We start from the raw sequence: 25,216 nt of genomic DNA on the forward strand, positions 1-25,216 counted from the left end.
CTTCAATGCGGTTATTCGATTGTACTTACACGGCTTGTTGGCTGTACTGAGAATGGGTCTGATCATACAAAAGTGCCTGGGTGTCATACAAATTCGCCAAACAATTATACATCAGTCCCGTGTGCACACCCATACATTGCCCGGTTTCAGGCTCAAAAATTGAGCTCTCTCTAAACACTGAGTTGACTGCAACCACTTGCAAAGAACTCTATCTGAGATCGCATCTTCTTCCACAGCTTCTATTCACCAGCAAAGGAGCAGAAAGGTCATTTATAGCAGCAGCACGTCCAGCAGCCAGGAACTGATAGAGTTCAATATTTATCTTTTTCTGATCCATATGCATCGCGTCAACTCCTTCGACTTTGTTGGTTTTGGTGAGCAGACCGACGGACGAGTGCTTGGTTACTTCACCCACAATATGCGGAAGTGCTGTGCTAGTCTAAAGGGATCTAGGTGCAGCTGGGGGTTTCTATGGATACGGGGACGTCGGGCTCCACCTCCCACACTGGACTATGCTCAACGTCGCTGTCCGAACGAACAAAGGCTGCCAGTTTGGCGTACCTCCAGTAGTAAAGGCGGTCTGCTCAAAAGGAAAGCAGGTGATATAGGTGGAAGAAGTAGGCGTGGCATAACCGGTGGGCTTCTTTCTGCCATATGACAAGGTAATATCTCCAATTTCTTGCGTTGTGAGCTGCAAGGTACCAGTGAACCTATAGATAATTCCAGTGGCATTTGTGACATTGGTAAGCGCGTAGAAACCATAGAGAATGTGTTTAACGAAGCAACTGACGATAAACTTGACGGTGGCGGCGATGATCTCCAGGGACCCAAAAAACGATACGGATGGGACAAAAGTAGCATCGAGGTATTCCATGAGGAAAGTATAGGTTGCACATTGACAGGCGACATAGTCGCCCAAGCCCAACCGTAGGGGTGGGAATTGACAGTGAGCTCGCTTGGGCACGAACCAGCGGCATGCTTACTGATGATATCTGCGAGAGATCTATAGTATTGATGCCTTTGATGTAAGATCTTAGCCCCTTTTTATATATTCGTAATGAAGTCGACAGTCGTATTCCCCCAACAGATCATCCTTTGTGCTCATGAAGCTACAGCAGTGTTCGTCCTTAACATGGGTTGAAGACACTACCATAACACCATTGTGCAGCAGATAGATAATAAGTAGGAAATCGTTCTGAGCTGCCAAAACGATGGGCTCCAACAGTGTAAGATCGGAGGTGTTTGACTTGGATTCGCGCTAGGTTTGTGCAACGATATGTCGAAGACCGCTTTTCACTGTCAAAGCAGGATGGCCTGCCTATTTTTCGGGTCGGACAGGATGTTATCTCACTTGATGCTGCTGGGTCAACGGACTGGCAAGTCAATACTTTCACTTCACGCGCCCCGCCAAGCTCGAGGCGAGGACCTAACCACGCCGCCCGACGCCCGCCGCTAGGCTACTGACTTCTTCGCCTTTCATGCCCTGCGCCATCCTTTCCACGTGCTGGTCCTGACCTCGCGCTGCCTGCATACCCACGTCGAGGTCTACTGCCCACAAGTGAAAGATATAAAAACCATGCGTGTCAAATTAAAGTGTAGTATTAATACTGGACCCTAACTATGTGATCAGAGTTCTCTAAGCCTAAAGCTCCTACCGTAGCGCGTAATGCGTGACATCATCTTGTCTTCTCCATTCATGCGTCAGTGACGTTGTGAACCTGGCCACCAGAGACCTCAATCTTAGCGCGCTTGAGAGAGGCTGTGCGTGGGTTGGGTGCCTCGAAGATCTCCTTAAGCTCTTCCAGAGTCTTTCCAGCGGTCTCGACGAAGAAGAAGTAGATGAAGACCATCTCAATACAGATCCAACCAATGTAAACCAGGTACAACTTCCATCCGATCTTCTCCATACCGACGGAGATACCATATGTATTGACAACCATAGCGATGTTGAGGAAGAGGAAGTTGGCACCAGAACCCTTGGCTCTGGTCCTGTTCTCAAGGCACTCCACGGCGTACAAGGTCTGGAGTGGTGTCCAACCCCAAGCGAAGATGATACCAAAGCAGTAGATTGAGACGATGGTGCCATAGGCCAGGCCATTAGTCTTCGTGGCGGTCGCAGTAAAGGCAGTCAACAAGACGTAGAAGAAAAGACCACCAGCCAAGCCACCAAGCAGCATCTTGCGACGACCAAGCCTGTCAAGGAGGGTGGCTCCGTAGATGGCTCCGAGCATGCTGAAGATGGGGTTGATGGCATTGATAAGCAGTTGGTCGTTCGGGTCGTTTATACCGGCGTTCTTGACCATTAATGGCATGAAGTAAGAGACCACGTTATTTCCAGACTAGTTGATGTGTTAGCAGGTAAGATTTGAGGCTAGTATGACGAAACTTACCCATTGCCCAAAGAACGCCATCGCAATTACCATCATCATGCGGTAACGAGCCGCCTTTGTGTTGTACAGCTCACGGAAGTCCCACCAGGGGTTATCGTTACGGGTTACTGAGAAATCTTCGGTAATCTCGTGCAACTGAAGCTGAACAAGGGGGTGGTTCTCGTCACCATCACCGTGGTATTTGGCCATGATAGCAATGGCCTCCTCACGCCTGTCCTTCGCCAACAACCAACGGGGGGTCTCTGGCATGAACATTATGCACAGCATGACGAATGCTGGGATGAGACACTGTACGACAGTTGGTACTCTCCAGGCCCAGGAGTTGTTGAAGTTCTTGTTAGTTCCATATGTCGTCCATCCAGCGAGAATGTTACCAAACCACCAGAAGTTGTTGTACATGCCAGCCATTGTGCCTCGGTAGGCGGGGTGGGCCAGCTCGACAGTGTACGCGGGACCGGCAGCCGAAGCAATCGAGACGCCAAAACCAAGAATGAAACGACCGCCGATGAAGTGTCCCATCTCATTTGCAGTGGCCTGGACAGCAGTTCCAACCAAGACGAGCGCACATCCGACGAAGATACAGATGCGTCGACCGTATCCGTCGGCAAGGAAGCCGCAGAAGGGAAAGGCTGCAATCTGTCCGAGGTTGTAGATGATGAAGATAATACCAGTGCTGGAGCCTTCGCCAGTTAGGTTAAAGGTGTTCTGGTATGGCTTCATGGCGTTGATGGCTCCCATAAGAGATGAATCGAATCCGTTCATAGTCGAGACCAGGTAGCCGATTCCCATGATCACGTATAGTTTCATCATGCTCTTTGACCATAACTTCGGCTTCGAGGCCTCAAGGGCAGCAGCTTCAGGAAAGTTAGTGCCCAGTCCGATTTTCTTAGACGAAGAGCTCCAAGATTGACAACAAACAGATAATGGACCAAGCTGAACTCCGTGGTAGCCCCTACATCGCGATCCAATATGTGTTTGTAGCCAACTCTGGGTGAGGTGGGTTGCAACATACCGAGAGCTACTGAAGCAACAGTCTTCTCCTGCACATCGCCACCTTTGCGAATGTCATCGTCTGCTCTACTCAGCTGGTGAGTGACAGCCCCGAGGGTTTCTTTGTTGTCCGCCATCTTGCAACCGAAGCACAACAGACTAGGCGTTGAAGTTGAGTATGCACACTGGTAGAGTGATCGACAATGACCCGTCCAACCGGGGGAGTGGGTCTCTTTATAGACTTGGAGAAAGGACAGGCTTCTCCGCAAATCGGGGAATGCTGGACTGGCGAAAGTACCGATGCCCGTTTGAACCTCATCAAAGCTCATCGGTAACCGCCACCCGACGCGCCAAGTGAGCTTGTGCCCTCATCCCGAGGTCAGGTAAGCTTGAGAAACACGTTAGGGGAAGAAGGTGGCGCCGCAAATGGCGGGTGAAATCCTGCGAAGAGCATGGACAGCGGCTGCGACTCCAGAAGAGTCGTAGTCGGAAGGATATAGAGTCGACCCTGATTCGCAAGTGCGCACTCTTGGCTCCAAGGCGAGTCACGACAAGGGCTCTGGACAAACGTGGAGAAATTGCTAGGTGAGATTTGGGATCGTGGAGTCGGATTTGTGGAGTGATCCGGAGAAAAAGTGGGTACTCTGATCTCTTGTGCATAATGCACCTGTAGCACCTCGCTGCATGATCCGACCCACCATGCGACGCATGGTAGAGGGTTTGAGCGATGCTGGTACCTTGTGTAAGCCGGCACCAACCTGGGCAGGATGCGTTTTTAAAATTACAATTGTATTGCATTGTCGGACTGTAGGATTGTCTCCTGATGACCACTTTCCTTTACAACTAAAAGAGTTAGGCTGCGGAAAATGTGCAGGAAAACCAAGAACGCTAAGGGTAAGCTGTAAAGACTAAGGAAGTTGTGCCGATATTGAGCCATGCTAAGTAACGATTCCGACGATCTCGCCTGGACCCCGCCCGATGCAAGAACATTTACGCAATGTTCCGTTCCAACCCGTCGGCTAATTGTCGAGGACTTCGTCTGCATCACATGAGTGCCAAACCACAGCCTTGGCACTAACATGCACGGGCGGCTTTCCCAATCGGTACATGTGACAATCCTGCGGGCCATTGTACTCCGGTTGTGGAGCAGCACAACATGTTATCAGTTGAGCAAATGTGCTTGCTGCTGCACTCGTCTTCATCACCTCCATCATGGCTTCAGATTCCCATCCTGCAAAGGTCCCGGACTGGAACAACCTCAATGTTCTGCACAAGGGCACTCTGCCAGTGCGTGCCTACTTCCACAACTATGTTTCAGAGTCTGATGCTCTGTCATACGATGTGAGCAAGTCCAAGACGCATAGTCTATCCGGAACATGGAAGTTCAATCATGCCTATTCACCCTTCGAAGCTCCTGAGGGGTTTGAGGCGCCTTCATTCGACACTTCCAAATGGAGTGACATTGCAGTGCCTGGCATGTGGCAGCTGCAAGGATTCGGAAAGGGCCCTCAGTACACAAATGTTCAGTACCACATACCAGTCGATCCTCCCAATGTGCCTTTCACAGAGAACGAAACGGGCTCCTACGTAAGGAAGTTCAGCGTTCCAGAACACTTGCGAGAAGGCCAAATCCGCCTCAGATTTGAGGGAGTTGATGCTGCCTTTCACGTGTGGGTGAACGGCAAGGAGGTCGGCTACTCTCAGGGAAGCAGGAACCCTGACGAATTTGACGTCACCTCTATCGTTGACAAGGAAGGCGAGAACACTCTCGCAGTCCGAGTATACCAGCACTGTGACGGAACATACATCGAGGATCAAGATCAATGGTGGCTATCTGGAATGTAAGTATCTTTGTGTGTAGCTGTTTCGTCAACTGACCGTATTTCAGCTTCCGAGATGTGTTCTTGGTTGGATTTGTCAAAGAATCTCGCATTGAGAACGTCTTTGCTCAGACTCTCCTAGACTCTTCTTACAAGAACGCCGAGCTCAAGGTCAAAGTCAGCACTACTGGATCGGGTAAAATTTCAATCAAACTGCTGGACGCCAACAAGCAAACTATTGCATCGAAGGAGGCGGATGCGAACGCAGGATCTCCGACCGAGTTCAGCATCTCCGTCGAGGACCCTCTCAAATGGACGGCGGAATCACCTAACCTTTACCATCTCACAGTCTCGCTTGATTCGGCTCAATTCGTTGCTCATCGGGTCGGATTTAGGCAAGTGGAGATGAAGGATGGCCTCCTCAAGGTCAACGGCGAGCGCGTTGTATTCCGAGGTGTCAATCGACACGAACATCATCCTCAATTCGGCAGGACCATCCCGCTCGAATTCCTCAAGCACGATCTCTTGACCATGAAGCAGCACAACGTCAACGCCATCCGTACTTCGCATCAGCTGAATGATCCACGATTGTACGATCTGGCAGACGAAATGGGTTTCTGGGTCATAGATGAAGCGGATCTGGAATGCCACGGCTTCGAAATGATTGCTGATGCTGCACTTGACGCCAAGGAGCGTGCCCTGCCCTTCCGCGAGCGTCAACTCTTGACTAGAGAAAAGGCTGCTGAGTGGACTACAAACAACCCGGACTGGACTGAAGCGTACGTTGACCGCGCTGAGCACTTGGTGAAGAGAGATCAACTACATCCCTCTATCATCATCTGGAGTCTAGGTAACGAGGCCTTCTATGGACAGAACTTCAAGGCCATGTACGATCACATCAAGGCGTACGACGACAGCAGGCCCATTCACTATGAAGCCGACATCTATGCAGAGACTATGGACATATACTCCAGGATGTACCCACCGATTGATGAGATCATTAAATTCGCCGAGGACAAAACTAAGACTAAGCCCCTCGTGCTCTGCGAATTCATTCACGCAATGGGTAACGGCCCCGGTAACATAAAGGAGTACATTGACGCTTTCTACAAGTACCCCACTCTTCAGGGTGGTTTTGCTTGGGAGTGGGCAAACCACGGCCTTCTCACGAAGGACAAGCAGACTTCGGAGGAGTACTACGCCTACGGTGGCGACTTCGATGAGGAAGTACACGATGGCACATTTGTAATGGACGGTCTGGTCAACTCTGATCACACCCCTAATGCTGGCTTGTTGGAATACAAGAAGGCTATTGAGCCAGTTCAAATCCTCGAGTCCGATGGAAAGAAAGCGAAGTTCATCAACCGATACGATTTCGTTACGCTGGACCACTTGACATTGCAGTATTCTACTGCCATTGAATCTGGATCAAGCAAGACGGGATCTATTGAGATCCCATCTGGAGTTGCTGCAGGCCAAACCTTCGAGGTCGATCTTCCAAAGGTGGATGGCTCTGAAGGCGAGATTCTGCTGAGCCTGTCCTTCCAGCTGAAGGAAGCAACGCCATGGCTGGAGAAGGGCTTCGAAATTGCGACTGCGCAGGTCGTAGTTGTCCCGTCTGCTACCTTGAAAGTACTCTCAACTTCGGGCGGAAAGCTCGAGGTAGATACCGCTACAAGGAATACCCTCAAGGTCACAGGTGGAAAGTCGTCTTGGACTTTCAACACTCTACATGGCGCTCTTACATCGTGGCGCCAGGACTCGGCTGAGCTCATCTCCAAAGCGCCCGAGCTTGACATCTTCCGTGCTCCGACCGATAACGACGCTCCTCAGGATGGCTGGGACTGGGATGATAAGAAGCTCCATCTCGCTAAGCTATTCACTCGCAAGGTCGAGTGGACGCAGGCCAAAGACGGGGATTTCAAGGTCACAGTCCACCAGCGTATCGCACCACCGATCCTTTCGTGGTCGATTGACAGCACCCTTGTTTATACATTCAAAGCCGACGGATCGTTGTCAATCAAGGTCAACGGCACTCCGCAGGGCGACAACCTACCACGCACACTACCCCGTATTGGCCTCGTAACGGAGCTACCATCGCAGTTCCAGACCGTGGAGTGGTTCGGTCGTGGCACAGGCGAGTCATACCGCGATAGCAAGCTCTCACAACCCGTGGGCAAGTACAGCGTCTCCAGCGTTGACGAGCTGTGGGTCGACTACGAAGTGCCACAGGAGAGCGCCAACCGCACTGATACGCGATGGGTTAAGATCAGTGACGGCAAGACATCGTTGCTGGCGCAGTTCGTGGATGTGAAGAGTGACGGCAAGAACAAGAAGACCTTCGACTTCCAGGCTGCGCATTACCGCATGAAGGATGTTGCTGAGGCGAAGCATCCTTATGAGTTGCGCAAGAAGAAGAGAGATGAGGTCGTACTGAGATTAGACGCGGAGCATCACGGCTTGGGCAGTGGAAGCTGTGGGCCGAGGACACTGGACGAGTATGCACTGTTGACAGAGCCGTTTGAGTTCGAGATCCTGCTGCAGTCCGAGTAATTAAGAAGCATGCGCACTTGCAGAAAAGCTTAGACCAACAATTGCAATTTGTTGTTTCGATACCACTCTAGATTTCAAGATGAATGTTGACGTTATCTCATCCCCATTCCGCAATGTTCAGGCAACCCTGATGTGCCAACAATTTTGCCTGTAACGATGTTTCACCAATGTAGATCAAGATATCCCATCAGTTTTGACGTCTATAATGTCCGTTTCAGCGCTGACTGCCCATCTAAGCTCCCCCATGATACATCCTCCTGATAGTATCCCTCACAAGCCTCTCGACCACCTCACCCTTTGTACCCCGAAGCGCCAAGTTGCCCTCCCTGCAAAACACCTTGAGAAGGCGGACTGACTTGCCCTCGTACACCTGCCTGAGATGCACTCGCATCTGCCGATCATACTCGGCTTCATCCCACTCGTCAGCTGGTGCATCGACGTCTGGAGTTGTGGTCTGGTCTTGCTCGGGAACGGACGAGGAGCGAATGGTTTGATCGGTGTCGCTACCGGAATGGTCGTGCTTTGTGACGGAAGAAGTGCTGATGATACTGAAAGGAGGTGCCATTTTGGGTGGTAAGCTTGGTTCTGATTTGAGGGTAGAAATGTATGTTTGTGGCTGGTTGATGGAGTGGGTGAGCTCAGATAGACTTAGGTAGTCCTCTTATGCGGAGTGAATGTGTGGTTCGGGCAGTGAAGTTTTCTATATTGCGTGTGGACATATGACAGTGAAGTGATTTCTTCTCATAAAGATATGGTGGTTCGAGTATCTCGAGGACAATGAGACGTTGGCCGTAGAGTCATATAGTCTACACCTCGCAAGTCCTGCTCGCCTTGCTGACATTGAGTTACGGTTGTTCCCATCAGCCACCAATGCCGTTGACTCTGACATACACGCTCTTGACTTCAAGAAAGTGCTCCATACTCTCGAGTAGACTCTCCCGTCCTGTACCACTGCCCTTCCATCCTCCAAACGGTAAATCCCAAGCGTTAGTCGGACTCGTGCAATTGACACCAAGCATACCACTCTCCAGCTTCTTCGCTACTCGCATCGCCCTTTCGAGGTCCTTGGTATACACTGATGCGTAAAGCCCGTACTCTGTGTCATTGGCTTTCTCGATACCTTCAGATTCGGTCTTGAAGGTGTTCACGATCAGTACCGGTCCGAATATCTAGTGTACAGTCAGTCATCAGTTTGGACTGACAAAATAGAGAGTGATTTCACCTCTTCTTTCGCGATACGCGAGTTTTCGGGCACGTCGATGAAAACCACAGGATGGACGTGGTGAGCAGAAGTATCGTTGTTCGTAGCGTCCGCGCCAGTATCAATCACTGTGCCAGCATCCTTTTTCCCGACGGCGATGTAGTTCTGTACAGTCTCAGACTGTACTTTGTCTGCTTGCGGACCGTGGTTGATGCCCGCCACTGTTGGGTCACCTAGCTTCCGTACTTTGGCTACTTGTGTGAACGCTTCGATAAACTTCTCTTTGATGCTTTCCTGCACGTAGACCCTGCTGGTAGCAAAACATGCTTGGCCGGAATTGGAGTTGATGCTGAGTTCTACATCTTTTGCTGCCTGAACGACGTCCGCGTCATCAAATATCAGCGAAGGTGACTTGCCGCCAAGTTCGAAGACGACCTTTTTCAGGTTGGACTTTGCAGCAGCGATAGCAATGGTGCGACCTGTCCGCGTTGAGCCTGTGAAGGAGAGAGCGCGGATTCTCATGTGTTCAGCCAAGGCTTGCCCTGACACTGGGCCGTGACCAGAAAGCACGTTGATTACACCGGGCGGAAACCCGCATTTTTCGATCCACTGGGATACCTTCCAGGACTAGAGTGATGTTAGTGAGTAATCACAGCATTGTAGAAGTGAGCGTACAGTTAATGGTGCCTTCTCGCTGCTCTTCAAGACCACGCAATTCCCAGCAGCCAGTGCTGGGGCAACTTTCTTCGCAAAAAATATCAACGGGGCATTCCAAGGGATAATGATAGCTACAACACCAAAAGGCTGCCGCAAGCTCATGTTCAAGAAGCCTGGCGTGTTCAAGCTAGTATGGCCTTGGGGATACGCGGCTTCGGCGAAGTAGTTGTACTGCGTAACCGCATAGTTGACATCGATTCCATGCGTACTAATGGGTTTTCCCATGGAAATTGCATCAAGGCGAGCAAGTTCATCTTTTTCCGTGATGTGCAGCTCAGCCAGCTTCTTGAGCGGTGCCCCACGCTCTAATGGGGAAAGGGCACTCCATGCTGGAAACGCGGCTTGAGCAGCGTCAACAGCAGTGTTCACATCGTCTACGGTCGCTTCCGCAACTGCATTGCTTCTGTCAGATACTTGCAAAACGAGAGACGGATTTGCGGTGAAAGGTACCTTTAGCGACCAGTTCCCCGGTATGTGGAGAGAAGAGCTCGAATGTGCCGTTGTCGCTCGCGGGAACAAGTTTGTTGTTGATTAACAACTGTGTCTCGATTACGTTAGTCATTATTGGAGTTGAAGCTACAAAATCACGAGGACTGGAGCGACGTATATCCACTGTCTCATACTGTGTAGCTCGGTGATGTCAGTCTAGGCGGGGTTTATACGAGGTTGGCGTTTAACTCCGACCATACTTGTTGCAGAGGGGTCATTGATTGCGTGCATATGAATCGGCCCGTCGTGGAAATACCACAGATCCTTGCATTAAGGAAACCAACAGATCAGATCTCCTCGAAGAGAGTTTCTGCACGTTTCATCAACAAGTACAAGACAGACGCGACTCACTCGCGATCATCCCGTCTTGAAATGCATGCCTGTGTTCGTGCCTGGATCAAGCATCATTCGCTTGACGACAGCTGCATCGACGCAAAGCACGTCACCAATAATTCCCATCAACTGGAGTCCCACTCCAATACTTCTGGACCCTGTAAGGCTGTGGACCATGCGCGCGGCGAGTCAACGCCACACTGCTAACACGCTGCACGGAGAAGGTCGGCCAAATTGGAGTAGGATTGGAGCAGTTGGAGCAGACGGAAGGAGACACAGAACCGCAGGAGCGGATTCCGATCGACAGAAGTACACCGTGAAAGGATTGCGGTCTCCACCGAGAGACTTGACGGTAAAAGTTTCAACCCTTCTCAGTCCCGGTCCGCGCCTGGCGCGCTCCCGTTGCATGGCTGAGATAATCTTGGACGATAGCCGAGTGCTTTATCAGTTATCGTCGCCAGCGTGAGGCCGGGCCGACGTTCGATGGATTCTCAATCCCAGCATAACTGCTTGACACCTGTCAGAATGCAGGCCCGCCTAACCATGAACAGATATTGTTTGACTCGAGCCAGCGACAGCGCCGTCGTCGGCGGTCGGGTAAGTCCAGCATTAGCAAGTTCTTCCTCGCGTGGTCGTGTAATAGGAAAATTGATTGCAAGGGTCTAGTGTGCTCCCGAGGAGGTGCCACGGCTGATTTAACTATGTTCCGAACGCTCTCGGTCGGTGTGGGTAAGTAGATACAACAAACGTGCTTCAGGAATGTTGTTTGGTTGGTAATGTCAATCATGTCTCGAGGGACACATGACTAACGGCGTAGAGTATGGAGTGTGGAGCCCGTCGCCAAAATGCAGAGTTGGAGGCTGTGCAAGATGTTTGTCTTGTTGACTAAAAGGATGCAGCAAGGTACTAGATTCTGAATCAGCGACCTAACTGTATACTATGGCGATTAGCTACCCAATAAGTTCCTATCAACTACCTTTGATTATTACCAAATTAGGATGCATCTAGAAGCAATAGCCACTTACAGAATACGTAAACATGCATAGGGCCGACGTACATGTAACGCCCATGAATCCCTGACCCTGAAAATATGTAAACCGGTTGTCTTAATTCTATCTATCTATACTCGTAACAGATCCGAGGTCGCAAAATATACAATGTTGTTGTCAAATATCCGCGTGAAGTCACCTACACGTTCTCCACGTTCTCCCCGCTAACTTCCCGCTGCTCTCATCTAGAGCTCGCCCTCCCAGGGTATCTATGGTCCAAGTCACTCTGTCCTCAAGACCCTCTCTCCATCTTCATCTCCACGCAGCGTCCTACTGCTTGCCGCGCACGACCTGCGCATGATATCTCGCCGGCTGCGGGCTCTGAGGCCAAGAAGAAGGAGTGGCTACCATTTCCTCCTCATCTGTCCCGCGACTCACTGCCGACGAAAGTAGAACACCGCTGGGCGCTTTGCGGGACTCGCGGAACTCGCGGATAGCGATACAAGCGCCGTAGATTTCGAGTTGGCTTTTAAGTAGCATCGTCAGCATCCTGAGGGGTGTGTTGGACTTCGTACGGACTCACTTGATGACCACGGCGATGCCGACTACGACCCAGCTAAGATAGCACATAACTCCCTCGCACTTCGACAGGTTGGCTTGGAATACGAGGAAAGCGACGGCGCCCCAGAAGACGATTTCGAGGCAGCTGATGATGGCATTGGCTTTGTAGCTGTGCCATCGCCTGAGACTGCGGACGTGTTCTGTGGCGAGCATGTACGAGAGCAGGATGAGTGACTTGGCTCCCTGGAGAGCGTTAGCAGTGTGTAGTAGGCTGGGGAGTTGGAGACGGTGTGTACCATGCCGAGTGCTATGGTGCCTGCTCGAGTCCGCGGTTGGTTCTTCATGAATAGTCGTGGTACCGAAAGGCCGACGACGATAACAACGAGAATACCAGTGACGATGTGCAGAGGCAGCTTGAATCGACTGGCAAATACGGGCTTGTTCAGAATGTCGAGGATGGCCATGGTTGCGAAGATGGGCTGAAAGATTCGAATTCGAGATGGTAGAGCTGCAAGTGTCGTAGTATTGGTTGGATAACGAATCGATTTCGCGCACTCTGGATGTCGAGGGAATGTAGTAACTGGATGGTTGCTGATGAGCTTCACATAGTGGTTACTAGTCACAAGTATTTAACATCTGTGTAGCATGTCGAAGGTGTTGACGCAACACAACTAAGCCTTCGACTTTACTTACTCCGCCGCATGTGTTTCGTGGTGTTGCAAGTAGCATGAAGGTCAAGTGCGAATGCGAGAGCGACATCAGACCGAGAGCGAGATGATTGGTCGGCCCGACCACGAATTCAGCCCTACCACTCGTACCACTGCGTTCCAATTGGCTGTGGCAGATGTCAAGCTTTAGGGGACCCTGGACGAGCCTCATATGTGGACGCTTGTTGTATGGATTTCTCCGCTTGATCGCTGTCGCACCGGTAGATCCGCCAGATCGTCCGTGCCTTTAGGTGAGAAAAAGACTTGTTTTGGATACCTATACGCGTATATATTTGAGAGTAATGCTTGATTCCGTATTCACTCTATCCACCTCCGCCCTAGCCTTGGGTTGGATCGGCTGTATTCTCGTTGATATGATCGACTGTAAGCCGGCCACACAATGCTTGCGAGATGGAATCTTCATTAGTCTTGCTTAGCTGGTAAGAGACTGGATTGAGGCGCTGGCATAGCGAGCGAGAGTGCGCCCTGGCCGTTCTGTGATTTCTGGAACGCAGAAATATGAGTTTGGCATACCAAACGTTTATCTCAAAGCTGCACGATGAATCCGAATCTACGGAACAGCCGACTGTGACGGCCCGGATGACGGGAACGTGGTATCCGATATGCTAGACTACTGTCATTCGGGCTATGTCAGCGGACGAATGCGTCAATCCACGTATGATGCGGAACATGCCAGACTAGGTGCCAGAATAGATTCCGTTCTTCTACAAACCCTGTGGTGATCAGGCAGATTCAAGAAGATGGCGAGTGAGATCAAGTGTATGGAACTGAGTCCTGGTATTATTTTGTTCGATGCGCTAATGCGGAACGAGATTGAACCTCGAATCCACAGCAGCTTTAGGGTATGAACATTCGTCAACCGTAAGCGCCGTATTCCAGAATTAACACCCCTGTCAAGGCTACGAAGGTGGCAGGGAACCTGTTGGGGGTTGGGTATTTGGAACGTTCTCGCTTCCCAGTAAACTCCCCAGGTCACCCCAATTCCAATCGTGAATATTATTGATCGTAAAGTCCATGAAACTCATTTGTGTATTACGATCAAATCGTGCAGTAGAGTACGCCGGCCCCTGAAACTGCTGTTCAGGATAAAATCGCCCAGGGGCATGATCCGCAAACATGTACGCACCGCTATTTATCGTGGGCTGGTGGAAGGGGTACGCGATGGATTCTTGTGCCGCTGGAAGTGGCCGAGATGCATCACGGTTCGAGTCTTGGGCGATCTCGGCTCTTGGTGCGGTCGCGACGGGTGATCGCGGACTATTCATAGCGTTCACCATTGACTGTAGCTCAGGTACGATCGAGGCAAACTTGTCGATAGTGCCAGGCATGTGTGGATTTCTTTTATGCCGCTGTGCCAGATCGGCTAGCTGTGAAAGCAGGATTCGAGACGCAGACATGTCTGTACCGGTGATCTTGTTCAGGCAGACTAGGTCAAGCACAAGTGCTGAGCTTGATGCTAGAGCATACCAAATGTCCCACCAGGTAATTGCGTCGAATCTTCCAATTGCCTCAAGCTTGAGCAGTACACGAGCCAACGCTCGGCCGGAGTCTGAGCACGACTCCGCCATAGCTATGAGAGCAATGTTCGTCGCATCCTTGCCTTCCTTGGCTAGTATATTGGCCCGTGTGAGCGAGGCAGAGCGGCACAGCACGATGACCGTGTAATGATACAGGCCGTGCAGCATCAAGATAGGCCGTTGAAATGCAGGTGGAGTGGAGTCCACTGCCTCCAGGCGAAGATGTTGGGGGAGCAGGTCTCTCCAACGCTCCATGTCTCGAAGCACTCCAGCTGCAGGTGACAAGGGCCCAACATAGGATTCATCTTCAGAGTTGGTTCGGACCGTCTTCGGTGCCCGGCACGCAGAGCCCAGGTGCACGACTAGACGATTGTACCATTGACTATACTCAGGCGGATTGTGCAAGTCTGAACCAAGGAGGCGCTCGTTCAGACAGCTGATCTTGCTGCCTGGATGCTCGATGGCACTTGGCCGGTCATAAGAAGAAAGCTGCATCTGCTCATATGCATACAGTGTCCACCACAGACGTTTCCGCAGCTCGCGGGCTAGCGGGGTCTGCAGAGTGTTCACTTTATCCTGGTGTAATCCAATGGCAAAAGCTATACGCACAGCCGTGCCGGTGAGGTTCCAGCAAGCGTCGCGATGGTTCGTGTTGTGCAGGTGGAGTGAGGCCAAGAGCAGTGCTTGGACCGCCATGACGCTGGATGTAAACATGACAACAGGCAGGAGCTGCTGGACTCGCCTCCACCACAACTTTTCCTGGTCTTCCTGAAACGTGATGCGCGCAACGCGGCGCGACAGGAGCAGCACGCACAAGAAACTGCACAACCACGCAGGGTCGGCATTCCCCGGATCCAGCAGCCACCCCTCATAGGCCTCGCGGAACGACGCTGTCAATTCGTTAGTCGATTGATCAGGCGAGTCCTTGTTTCGCTCAAGTCAACTTACCTTCGTACAGGACGGGAAAGGCAGGATTGATCTGGTCGAAGTAGGCCCCAACAAGACATTCGAGGCTGGGCACCTCGCTCGGCTGAGCGCTGGACAGTGCGCGAGCACCAGCAGGTGAGCTGTGGTCGACGTTGGACGTGGCACTGGGAGTGGAGAGGCTGCGCAGATCGCTTCGAGCATCGCCACCGTCCAGGGGCTCCTGATCTGCAGGGTTGCTCCCAAACAGCACGAAGGAGCGCAATGCCTCAGCGCCAATTAACGATCGAAGCCTGAGGTGAAACGAGAACGAGCTGGCAGGTCCAATGTACTGCACCTGCCCCTGCTGGTCTGGCAGCAACGACATGTGGTCATCCCCATCCTTGTCGCTGCCACCGTTCTGCTCCCCATGGCTATCAGCTTCCCCCGAGCCTGGCAGCGCAATGCCGAGCGAGCTGCCGAGCTGTCGCAACTCGTCCAGGTCGTTCAAATCAGCTTCGGGGAGGAGGCCCTTCACCAGCGATTCCAGCAGCGCCAACCGATTTCCCAAGCCCTCGACGCTGCCGTAGAGGCGCTTCTTGCGCGGCTGCGTGGTTAGGCATTCGATGTTGTGCAGGATGCAGTACCGACAGGCGTCCTGGCCAGGCTCTTTCCTGCACTTTTGCTTGCGTGATTTGCACTTATCGCACGAAGTCTCTGTGCGCTTGCGCTTATCGAGCGGCACTCTGCGCGAATTCGAGCTTGGCGGTGCTGTTGGCGTCGGCGTAGGAGTCGATGTCGATGTCGAGTGCGATGCTAGAGGCATCATGGCGGCGACGAGCGATTGGCGAGGCGGCAGCGGTCTACAGCGGCGGAGGGCATTGGAGGCGCGTGAAGAGACTGTGAATCGGGCACGACGACTTCAGCCGTCGGATTGTCAAACACAAGGCTTCAGTGCGGGTGCGGTACGGCGATACCCATGGGCTAGGCCACTTTTTAGATAGCACTCTGCAGATATCATCTGCATCGTCTCGAGCTCCATCGGGATGTATCGGCGACTCGCAGCTGCAGGAACACGGGGTCGGTTCGCCCCGGATTCTGCACAGTCATGCACAGCCATGTCCTTCTATTTTCCGACCGCTTTTCCGGGATGGCATTTGGATTTCGCGACGGTGCATTGTTAAAAGGACGTTTGGGGAGTCAGAGGCTCTTCCGTCGCCATTGCATCATGCATCCGCTTCGAAACGCCATCTTGCATGGTCCGCCCTTGGAACATGTCAGACCGGAGCCAGCCCCGGTGCATCGTCGATGGGCCGCGCAAGTTCTGGATCACGTCCGCCGACCATCAACCATCTCCTTACTGCGAGGAGTATGAGGGCAGATGGCCTCTCACACCCTGACCCAGCGATCTCGCCTTGCTTTCTCTTTTTCGAGCATTGTGGAGATGCTATGCCGGTTTAGGGCTGCATTGGTCGCCTGAACACCTATGATGATCTCCACCAGCCGCGTACGAGATCCTTCACATGAACGGGATCTAGTCATGGATCAACGGCTCCCGCCGCAAATTGGCCATGTTCTCTTTATCGACACCACACGTTGTCGAATGAGCCACACTCTGGGCGTTTCTCCAACAGGAAGGCGACGTGTCGACGTGGTGGCGCCGGGGTTTGCGCCGTGAGTCAGGCGCAACTTAATCCCGGGGGGGTCTTGTCGCTGTCCAAGAAAAGATGTCAGACGTATGAGATACATACTGCACACTATGCCGCGAGGGCCTCGTGACGCATCCAGGTGTGCTGTCAGCGGAGTTATGAGGATGCTCTTTGGGTGATGCCAAACGCATCCCAGGTCCGCCCTCTTGACCTACTCCACTGTGACAGATGCACTGGGGTTACAAGATATGGATCCGCAGATGTACTATCATGTTGATCAGAGTGCAGAGACGTATCGAGCTGTACAAAACGTATCGAGCTATACGGTGCGCAGTGACCGGCTGGACACGAACCTTCCTCCATCCGGGACCCGCGCGCGATGGTAAATGAAACGATACGCAACCCTAGCGTTGCGTTGTATCCCGTCAGCATGCACTGCCATCAGTCGGGTAGAGTACCCAAATCGACAGAGGGTGGGTGTCAAGAGCTGCCCTATATAATAGTGGGCTGACAGAATCTGCAGGTGTGTGCTCCCGTCCATAGACGAACGGCTATTGTGCGGCTCACGGCTGAAGTCGCTGCAATCTGATGAATTAGTGCGGACTGATCAGACCACAACTAGCTCGGTTTGATACGAGGTCTTGACAATCTGTCGTGTTGGAGTTTTGTCTCCCACTACCGCCGTGGACATCACGCCAGATGTGGGCTGTTGACCCGTGCAAACTTCAACGCAAACTAGAGGAATATTAAACTCTAATTGGTTGGAGGCACATGCGTGTATGGAGGCCACCGCCCTTCTTCTCGGACGGCAACCAAAGCGCGTGACTATCAGAGGTTGTTTCACTTGCCCTGTCGATACTGCACAGGATCGCCTTCGAATCAAAGCACCATCGGATGCAGTCTTCCATGTACTCTAACCCTAGTTTGAAGCATTCACTTACTATGCCTCGACGACTCCCAAGGATTTGGGCAGTGGGGCCGCGTTGGTGTGGGGGCTCAGCGTACGTAGGCATCAAGGCGCCTCGTACGTTTGGGCTGCTCATCGCTCACACATCAGGCTCAAACAACATGGGGGTTTCGGTGAATCCACCTCGGTGAATTCACTGCGCGTGTCGTAGAGACATGTCCCTCCGTTCATTGATCAAGACTTAACGCAGTCCTCTTGCGGGGAGACTGACAACTTGACAGCATGGCTGATCAGCAGTTCAACGTTGCCATTATCGGAGCAGGCATAGGTGGACTGGCCCTTGCGATTGGCCTGTCTCACCGAGACATTCCATTCACTATCTACGAGTCCGCCCCTGCGTTCTCAGCGATCGGTGCCGGTGTTGGGCTTGGCCCGAATGCCCTTCGAGCCATGGATCTCATCGACAAGCGGTTCCGCGATATGTACATGGGCATCGCAACCGGAAACCTCAGGCCCGAGAAGAAGCATGTCATGATGGAGGCGATGCGCATGGAGGAAGGCTTGGGTGAAGGGGAGAGTTGGTGGGGCCACGGCGAATGGGGAGCACCGTATTTCGAGAGGACCGGCGCTCACAGGAAGGACCTTCTGGATGTCATGACGGGCTTCATTGACAGGGATGCTGTCTGCTTCGGCCGGACCGTTGCAAGCATCGAGCAGAGGGACGATCAGGTCACCTTGACCTTTGCTGATGGACAAGTAGCGATCCACGCCGCGGCGGTCGGCTGCGATGGCATCAAGGGCCTCACGAGACGTGCGGTTCTTGGTGGTCGATATCCGCAACATGTCGAGCCGCAATACACGCACAAATACGTTTATCGGACGGTCGTTTCCATCGAGGATGCAAAAGACATGCTCGGAGATCTGGCCACCGACGCGAAGATGTACATGAGCAAAAACGTGAACATGTCGACGTATCCCATCAGCGGCGGCAGGGAGGTGAACGTCGTTGCGTTCGTGCGCGACCCCGAGCCCTGGCGCCACGCCGGAAACACACACCACGTATCGAAGCAAGAGATGATGGCCGACTTTGCCGACATCCCCGTCGACAGCCGGCTGCTGCGACTCTTGGAGGTGAGTCCCCGCCGGTGTAACCTAACCATAATGTCTGATATCTCACACCGCCCAGCGCACCCCCCCAACCCGCTGGGCCCTCTTCGACCACCCCACCACGCCCACCTACCACGCCGCCCTCCTCTGCCTGCTCGGCGACGTCGCCCACGCCAGCACCCCCCACCAAGGCGCCGGCGCCGGCCAGGGCCTCGAAGACGCGCTGATCCTGACGCGCGCACTCGCCGCCGTGCCGCGGTCTGCGCTCTCCGTCGCCTCGCCCGCCCGCTCGCGCGCCCTCGAAGCGGCATTTCAAGCCTACGACGAGGTGCGGCGCCCGCGGGCGCAGCGGCAGGTGCGCACGGCGCGCGAGTGCGGGGAGGTGTATAATCTAAGGGATTCACAGGGGGCGGAGTGCGGGGTTGAGGAGGCGTTGGGGGAGCTGGGGGGGCGGTTTGAGTGGCTGTGGGGTCATGATTTGGAGGGGGATGTGCGGGCTGTGGAGAGGCGGGTCGGGGAGCTGGTGGGGTGTGTGTAGGCGCGTCTGATTAGCGACTGGGCGGGTTGTGTGATCTGAGTCGTCTTGTTGCAGCCGATGGGCTGCAGGGGTATGACGGGATTGCTCCGTTCAAGCGTGTACACTCGGATGAGAAAAGGCGTGTGTTGGGAGTGGAAGTGGAGTTTGCTGGGAGAATACACGGGAGGGTATACACGGAGGTATATACGGGATGATACACAGGAGGATTACACACGGGAAGGTATACACAGGAAAGTTGTACACAGGATGGTTGTACACAGGAGGTTATATACAGGATGGTACACAGGAGGGTTATGCACAGAACGACTATACACCGAAAGGCATCAAACACGCAAGGACAGACAGAGCGAATACAAGCGCGCCCTGGAGGCCGCCATCCAATACTCAACCCTCCTGCTCTCTGCCGTCTGCCAGCTTACCCACCCTCCCTCTCGTGCCCGACCGCTTCACCCGCCCCCGCCCACCGATACACAAAAACCTCGACCCTCTCCCCGCCCACCCCCTCATCCCCCGGCAGTTCCCACACCCGCCGCGCCGCCTCCTCGAACCGCGCGTCGGCCATGAGCTCGTAGAACACGGCCTCGCTGGCGTGCCGCGTCTTGAGCGCGACGACAACGGCGAGGCGCGGGTTCAGGGCTGCGAGGCGCGAGAGCGTGCGTACGAGGGCCGGGCTGCTGTCGGGGTTGTAGGTGCAGTCTGCGACGAGGGCGAGGTCTATGCGTTTCTTTGCGTTGGGGTGCGCGCGGTTCTCGGGCTCGTTTTCGGTCTCTCGCTTTTGCGCGCGAGTGGTCGTGCTGCTGGCCGCCTTCGCGCTGCTGGTCTCGCTGGTCTCGCTGGTCGCGCTGACCTCGCTGACGTCGCTGCGCTCACTCACCTCGCTCATTTCCCCAACCCACCCCGGCACCGCGCCGTCCCAGTCCCACTCCTCGAACCGCACGCGCGCGCCCTCGGCCAGCACTGCATTCTCCACCGCGATGTTCGTCGCCACGATGCTGCGCGCGGCAGGCAGGTCGGTGAGGACTACGTGCGCGTGCGGGAGGAGCGAGGCCAGGGTGAGTCCGACGAGGCCGGTGCCGGTGCCGAGTTCGACGGCGGTGAGGCCGGATGCCAGGGCTGAGGGGGGCAGGTTGAGAGCGGATGCGAGGTCGGGGGGGTGGATTGGGGCTGGGTCTGTAGTCGTCGACGGCGATGTCGACGTCGCTGTTGCCGGGTCAGCAGCCGTCGCCAGCCCGCCCACGGCGCTCGCCAGCGCAATCCCCGCGTCCCTGCTCGGTCAGCCAGCTGATTGCAGTTGCAGCGCGGGACGGCGCGTACCACAGGTGCCGCGCAATGCTGTCGCCCGTCTCCTCCCACACGCTGACGGTGCGGTGCGCAATCCGCAGGCGGCGCTGCACGAGCGGCGGCGCAGGCGCGCGGCTGAACTCGGCGCTCCAGGCGGACAGCACGGCGGGCGCGGCGGCGCACAGCGCGGCGAAGGTGTCGTGGGCGGCCGCGGGCGCGGTGCTGATGCGCAGGCGCAGGACCGCGGGGAACGCGGGCTTCAGCGGCAGGCTGATGGCGAGGGTGCGGGCGCCCGCGGGCCAGAGTGCGGTGCGCGACGCGACGACTTCATCGCGGGCGGAGAGCAGGTCGGCGACCAGCGGCGTGTCGTAGGGGAGCGTTGAGTCGCCCAGGTCTGAGGTCAGGGCGATCAGGCACGTGGCGTGCGGCTTGCCGGTGCGCTTGTCGGCGGCGATGCGCGGCGTTTTGAGGAAGCGGATGTAGCGCATGGTTCCAGCATGGTGTGCGCATGGTGGACGACGGGAGTGCTGCAGGTGCGCCGGCGTGGGGCGTGGGCGTGGGGTGGGCCGAGCTAGGGCGAGCCGCAAGGCAGGCGTCATCAGCCCAACCTCCACCCGCACCGCCAGGTCGCCCGACGACCGACACCACCACATGCGCCCGCGCGCCGCCCGCCCAGCGCCGCCCGCGCCCCCGCCACCATGTACCGCCGCGGCGACCCGCGCTGGAACCGCACCATCCAGCACATCTCGGAGAATCTCGAGCACGCCAACGAGACGGCGGCCGAGAACCTGTACGGCTTCACCCAGAGCTACGTGAACCCGTGTCTGGCGTCGGTCACGCGCTGCTGCAATGCCGTCACCGCCCCGTGCTTCCCGTCGACCAGCGACCGCCGCCGCCACCGCGCGCGCTCCCGCGGCCGCGCCGAGCTGAGCTTCGACTTCTACGACGACTGGGACGACGACGAGGGCGACGGGCTGCTGGGCTGGGGCCACGACAGCCTGGAGCGCTTCCTGGGCACGAGCAGCTACGGCAGCAACTACGGCACCAGCTACGGCACCACCCAGCAGCCCCCCGCCGCCCGCCCCATGGCCTACGCCGCCCGCGCCCGCGACCCGCGCTTCGACGCCCGCCGCAAGTCCACCGGCGCGCCCCACACCGCCCCGGACCCCACCCTGATCCCCTCGTCCTCCTACTTCGGCTTCCTGGCCCGTCTGCCCTTCAACCTGGGCCGCAAAGGCCTGCGCTACAAGCCCAGCGCCGCCGACCTGACCGAGCACCCGGGCGCCCGGCACGCGCCCGAGGCCCAGCCGCTGATCGAAGACAGCGACGAGGACCCCCCGCGCGCAAGCGCAAGCGATCCCAAAACGCACCGCCGCGCGCGCAGCAACACGCTGACGTCGCGGCACACGACGTCCTCGCTGTCGAGCCGGGGCGATATTTTCCCCTCCGAGGACGAGCTCGACGACGCGGTCCCGCTGGACGACGAGTTTGCGTTTGTGCTCGAGCGCCGGGCGACGGGCGACGAGTCCGACGCCAAGACCGAGCGCAGTCGCAGTGCGCGTAGTACTAGTCTCGCGGGGAGTGCGCGCACGAGCAGTGACCATAGGATCGAGATGCTGGCGCGCGAGGCGGTGCCGGAGCTGGCGGAGCTGCGGGGCGAGGAGGAAAGGTTGCGGCGTGAGGAGGAGGGGGAGGTGAGGCGGAGGAGGGCGAGGGCGCGGGATTTGGCGGTTAGAAAGGGACTGGCTGTGGAGGGGGATGCGAAGACAGACACGACGCCTGGTGATGTCGTGCTGGATGCGAAGACTGACACGACAACACCCCTTAGTGACACCGCGCTGGATGCCGTGTTGGACGAGGGGCGTCCGGGGTCGCCCGAGGAGCGGCCTGTGACAGCGGTGCGGAGGGAGGCGCAGAACGAGAATCTGGAGGATGGGCAGAAAGAAGACGAGGATCAGGGGCAAGGAGACGCCTTTGTGCCGGCGCGACTCCCGCATTTCGGGTGAAGCTTTATATAGTAATACCATACACTGCCAGCTACAAGCAGAGCACCCACCCCACACACCCAATGTTCAACCCAATGTCACGTCACCCCCCCAAACGTCACAGTCCTCCCCGTCAACCCCGCGTATATCTCGTCCAGCGCCCCGCGCTTCCGCTTCCGCCCCTCGTCCCGCTGCGCCTCATCGTCCCTCTCCTCCTCGTCCGCCGCCACATCCCCCTCCGTGCGCGGCGTCCACGCGCTCACGCTCCCGTCCGCGTGCCCCGCATACATCTCCACCGCGTGCGCGCGCCACGCCAGGCTAGTGATGCGGTCCTTCGCGCCCGCAGCACCGCCCGCCACCGCCTCACCACCGCGCAGGGCCCGCTCGGGCCGCCGCATGCGGCGCTTCAGCGCACCGTCGAACAGCGCGAACGCGAGCACCTCGTGCGGGTTGGGGAAGAACAGCGCGTCGGCGTGCGCGGCGAACAGGTGGCGCGGCGGCAGCACGGGGACCGTCGGCGCGAGCCCCGCGTTGCGCACCGCGGGGCCGAACGAGGCGAGCGTGTTGGCGTACGAGGTGCTGTCCCACACGCGAATGCGGTTGTCGTGCCCCGCGGACACGAGGTGGCGCGCGTCCTCGGTCCAGACGAGCCCGTTGACGGCGCCGCGGTGCGCCTGCGCGTGTGCCCGCGGCGGCGCGTACGAGTGCGTGGGCCCCGCGCGGCCGGTGGCGTCTTCGAGGTCGAGCGTGCCCAGCGAGCCGATGCTGCGGCGGATGTCCCAGAAGCGGACTGTGCCGTCGGTGGCGCCGGACGCGAGGAGGTGGGAGGTGACGGGGCTCCAGGCGGTGGAGAGCACGGCGCCCGTGTGCCCGGCCAGGCTGTGGGTGGTGGCGCCGGAGCGCAGGTCGATGAGGCGCACGTTCGGGCCCTGGGTGGCGCAGGCGATGAGCAGGTGCGAGGCGATGGGCGAGAGGGCGATGTTGTAGACGACGGCGCCCAGGTCGAACGAGGCGGAGGCCTGGAGCGTCTCGCTCGAGTAGAGCTTGACTGTGTGGTCGTACGAGGACGTGAGGAACGCGAGCGAGTCGAAGGGGTAGAAGCCGAGCTGCGTGATCCCCAGCTTGTGCTCTTTTGCCGTCTTGTTCACAGCGGAGAGAGGCAGCTGTGTCTCTCCGCTCTCAGTGCTGGTCGTCTGCGCCTCGAGGTCCCATATCGCAACCGACGAGTCTGCGCCGCCTGACAACAGATACCGTCCTTCAAATCTATCGATGGTCACGGCATTCACGCCTGCAATATGGGCTGGAATGCGCGCATGAGGGTCGTCTGCCGAGGGCAGTCGCTGGCTGAATGTCACGGCGGCCGGCTGCAACGCGTAGACGAGACTCGTCGCCGTCGCACGTTTGAGAACATCGTTGTGTGCGAAGCCGTATGCGCGATCGAGCAAGTGCTGTTGGATGGTCATATGCGTCTACATGCTTTGCGTGGAGGTGCGGAGGCTGAAGGTTATTGAGCGTCGAGCATGACGTTGTATCGGTCGCGCCCTTTGCCGCCCTTCACCACGCTAAACTTTTTCGTCCAAGCTCCTGCCACCACCACCACCATGTCACTCAGGTCGTTCAGTAGATCCAGACGCCCGTCCGATGCTTCCGTCGGCGGCGAGAGTGTGGTTGAGAAGTCGTCTAGGCGCACTGCCAGCGTTTACGATGCAGTTGCAGGTAATTCTGCTCTGCACCAATACAGGCGCTGTACTGACACAGCAAGGACGTGTCACGCAGGCAGGGCTGATTGGTAATGTCACGGACGTGAAGAGCTCACGACAGCCTCTTCGCCCCGACGAGGTCCTCTTCAAGCAAGCCAACGCGCCAATCCGGTACGAGGAAACCGACTACTACAACGCACATGCCCGCCTGCCTGCCAACCAACAGCTCCCAAGTGGCGACCTACTGACCGCAATCCACGCGTATGTGTCGAAGCTCTATTCGCGGACCGCAGAAGGCGACATCCAGCCTGCTTACAAGAGCATGGACGAGACTGCACTGATCGCTTTTGGGATTCTTATGGAAGAGACGGCGCGAGAAGTACTTGGCGAGACGGGCGACTTTGCATTCGTTGAAGCCGCCGACGAGGGTGAAGAGATGTTTGATTCCGAGGAAGATAGTGAAGAGGATGTGCAGAGCTCGAGAGAGGGTTCGCGGGGGGCTTCGCGGGAAGCCTCGCAGGGAGCCTCGGTCGGGACGGACGAAGACTCAACAAGCGATGGCTCACGGTATTCCTCAGATGGGTCGGATTGAGTTTAATCAGCCTGCACGCAAAAGTGTGAAGAACAGGAGGCGTCAGTGCATTGCAATAATTTTCAGTGCAGGCACTGTTCTGCTTCCAGGAGGACCCAGCACTATTCTGCGGCTGGATTCTGACTTGAATTTTTGTATGAAGGGTAGGTTGCTAGTCAGGATATCCTACGTGACTGCCTCCAACGCGCTGGTCTAGCGCCATGGGTCGAGGAAGGTACGCTCATAGGACATGCCTCACGCTCTCCCCTGAGCTCAACCCCACCCAA

General features: G+C 56.0%; 11 protein-coding genes across 11 annotated transcripts; 4 read left to right on the forward strand and 7 right to left on the reverse strand.

Annotated features, from left to right (window-relative positions):
• Positions 1–469: 469 nt before the first annotated feature.
• On the reverse strand, positions 470–874 carry C7974DRAFT_381153 (uncharacterized protein; the record flags this gene model as incomplete). The annotated part of the gene is made up of 1 exon (XM_046140570.1): positions 470–874. One exon carries the CDS (start codon positions 872–874, stop codon positions 470–472), a length of 405 nt encoding a protein of 134 aa, XP_045991491.1.
• A 694-nt stretch (positions 875–1,568) lies between these two features.
• Positions 1,569–4,186, reverse strand: C7974DRAFT_405980 (lactose permease). Its single transcript, XM_046143101.1, has 3 exons — positions 3,403–4,186; positions 2,391–3,244; positions 1,569–2,339 (listed from the first exon to the last, which is right to left on the reverse strand). The coding sequence occupies exons 1-3, from the start codon at positions 3,707–3,709 to the stop codon at positions 1,695–1,697; spliced, it is 1,806 nt and encodes a 601-aa protein (XP_045991492.1). The 5' UTR covers positions 3,710–4,186; the 3' UTR covers positions 1,569–1,694.
• Positions 4,187–4,394: 208 nt separating this feature from the next.
• C7974DRAFT_346396 (uncharacterized protein) lies at positions 4,395–7,792 on the forward strand. Its single transcript, XM_046139383.1, has 2 exons — positions 4,395–5,221; positions 5,269–7,792. Exons 1-2 carry the CDS (start codon positions 4,593–4,595, stop codon positions 7,751–7,753), a joined length of 3,114 nt encoding a protein of 1,037 aa, XP_045991493.1. The 5' UTR covers positions 4,395–4,592; the 3' UTR covers positions 7,754–7,792.
• Positions 7,793–8,434: 642 nt separating this feature from the next.
• Positions 8,435–10,410, reverse strand: C7974DRAFT_369552 (aldehyde dehydrogenase domain-containing protein). The gene is made up of 4 exons (XM_046139944.1): positions 10,122–10,410; positions 9,630–10,063; positions 8,976–9,581; positions 8,435–8,922 (listed from the first exon to the last, which is right to left on the reverse strand). Exons 1-4 carry the CDS (start codon positions 10,231–10,233, stop codon positions 8,614–8,616), a joined length of 1,461 nt encoding a protein of 486 aa, XP_045991494.1. The 5' UTR covers positions 10,234–10,410; the 3' UTR covers positions 8,435–8,613.
• A 1,402-nt stretch (positions 10,411–11,812) lies between these two features.
• C7974DRAFT_418569 (uncharacterized protein) lies at positions 11,813–12,507 on the reverse strand (the record flags this gene model as incomplete). The annotated part of the gene is made up of 3 exons (XM_046144168.1): positions 11,813–12,008; positions 12,066–12,286; positions 12,340–12,507. 3 exons carry the CDS (start codon positions 12,505–12,507, stop codon positions 11,813–11,815), a joined length of 585 nt encoding a protein of 194 aa, XP_045991495.1.
• A 1,163-nt stretch (positions 12,508–13,670) lies between these two features.
• Positions 13,671–16,017, reverse strand: C7974DRAFT_322591 (fungal-specific transcription factor domain-containing protein; the record flags this gene model as incomplete). Its single annotated transcript, XM_046138866.1, has 2 exons — positions 13,671–15,178; positions 15,237–16,017. The coding sequence occupies 2 exons, from the start codon at positions 16,015–16,017 to the stop codon at positions 13,671–13,673; spliced, it is 2,289 nt and encodes a 762-aa protein (XP_045991496.1).
• Positions 16,018–18,029: 2,012 nt separating this feature from the next.
• Positions 18,030–19,852, forward strand: C7974DRAFT_445404 (uncharacterized protein; the record flags this gene model as incomplete). The annotated part of the gene is made up of 2 exons (XM_046145548.1): positions 18,030–18,878; positions 18,934–19,852. 2 exons carry the CDS (start codon positions 18,030–18,032, stop codon positions 19,390–19,392), a joined length of 1,308 nt encoding a protein of 435 aa, XP_045991497.1. The 3' UTR covers positions 19,393–19,852.
• Positions 19,808–21,182, reverse strand: C7974DRAFT_429115 (putative methyltransferase-domain-containing protein; the record flags this gene model as incomplete). The annotated part of the gene is made up of 2 exons (XM_046144626.1): positions 20,707–21,182; positions 19,808–20,657 (listed from the first exon to the last, which is right to left on the reverse strand). Exons 1-2 carry the CDS (start codon positions 21,159–21,161, stop codon positions 19,808–19,810), a joined length of 1,305 nt encoding a protein of 434 aa, XP_045991498.1. The 5' UTR covers positions 21,162–21,182.
• A 121-nt stretch (positions 21,183–21,303) lies between these two features.
• C7974DRAFT_429116 (uncharacterized protein) lies at positions 21,304–22,748 on the forward strand. Its single transcript, XM_046144627.1, has one exon. The coding sequence runs from the start codon at positions 21,372–21,374 to the stop codon at positions 22,677–22,679; it is 1,308 nt and encodes a 435-aa protein (XP_045991499.1). The 5' UTR covers positions 21,304–21,371; the 3' UTR covers positions 22,680–22,748.
• A 1-nt stretch (position 22,749) lies between these two features.
• Positions 22,750–24,247, reverse strand: C7974DRAFT_466960 (WD40-repeat-containing domain protein). The gene has a single exon (XM_046146348.1). It carries the CDS (start codon positions 24,119–24,121, stop codon positions 22,757–22,759), a length of 1,365 nt encoding a protein of 454 aa, XP_045991500.1. The 5' UTR covers positions 24,122–24,247; the 3' UTR covers positions 22,750–22,756.
• Positions 24,248–24,337: 90 nt separating this feature from the next.
• Positions 24,338–24,782, forward strand: C7974DRAFT_285591 (uncharacterized protein; the record flags this gene model as incomplete). The annotated part of the gene is made up of 2 exons (XM_046137622.1): positions 24,338–24,374; positions 24,421–24,782. Coding segments are annotated over 2 exons (399 nt in total), but the record flags the coding sequence as incomplete, so codon positions are not given.
• Between the last annotated feature and the right edge of the window lie 434 nt (positions 24,783–25,216).

The sequence above is a fragment of the Boeremia exigua genome (assembly GCF_020726555.1).
Source record: "Boeremia exigua strain MPI-SDFR-AT-0100 chromosome Unknown C7974scaffold_15, whole genome shotgun sequence".
NCBI classification, from domain to species: domain Eukaryota; kingdom Fungi; phylum Ascomycota; class Dothideomycetes; order Pleosporales; family Didymellaceae; genus Boeremia; species Boeremia exigua.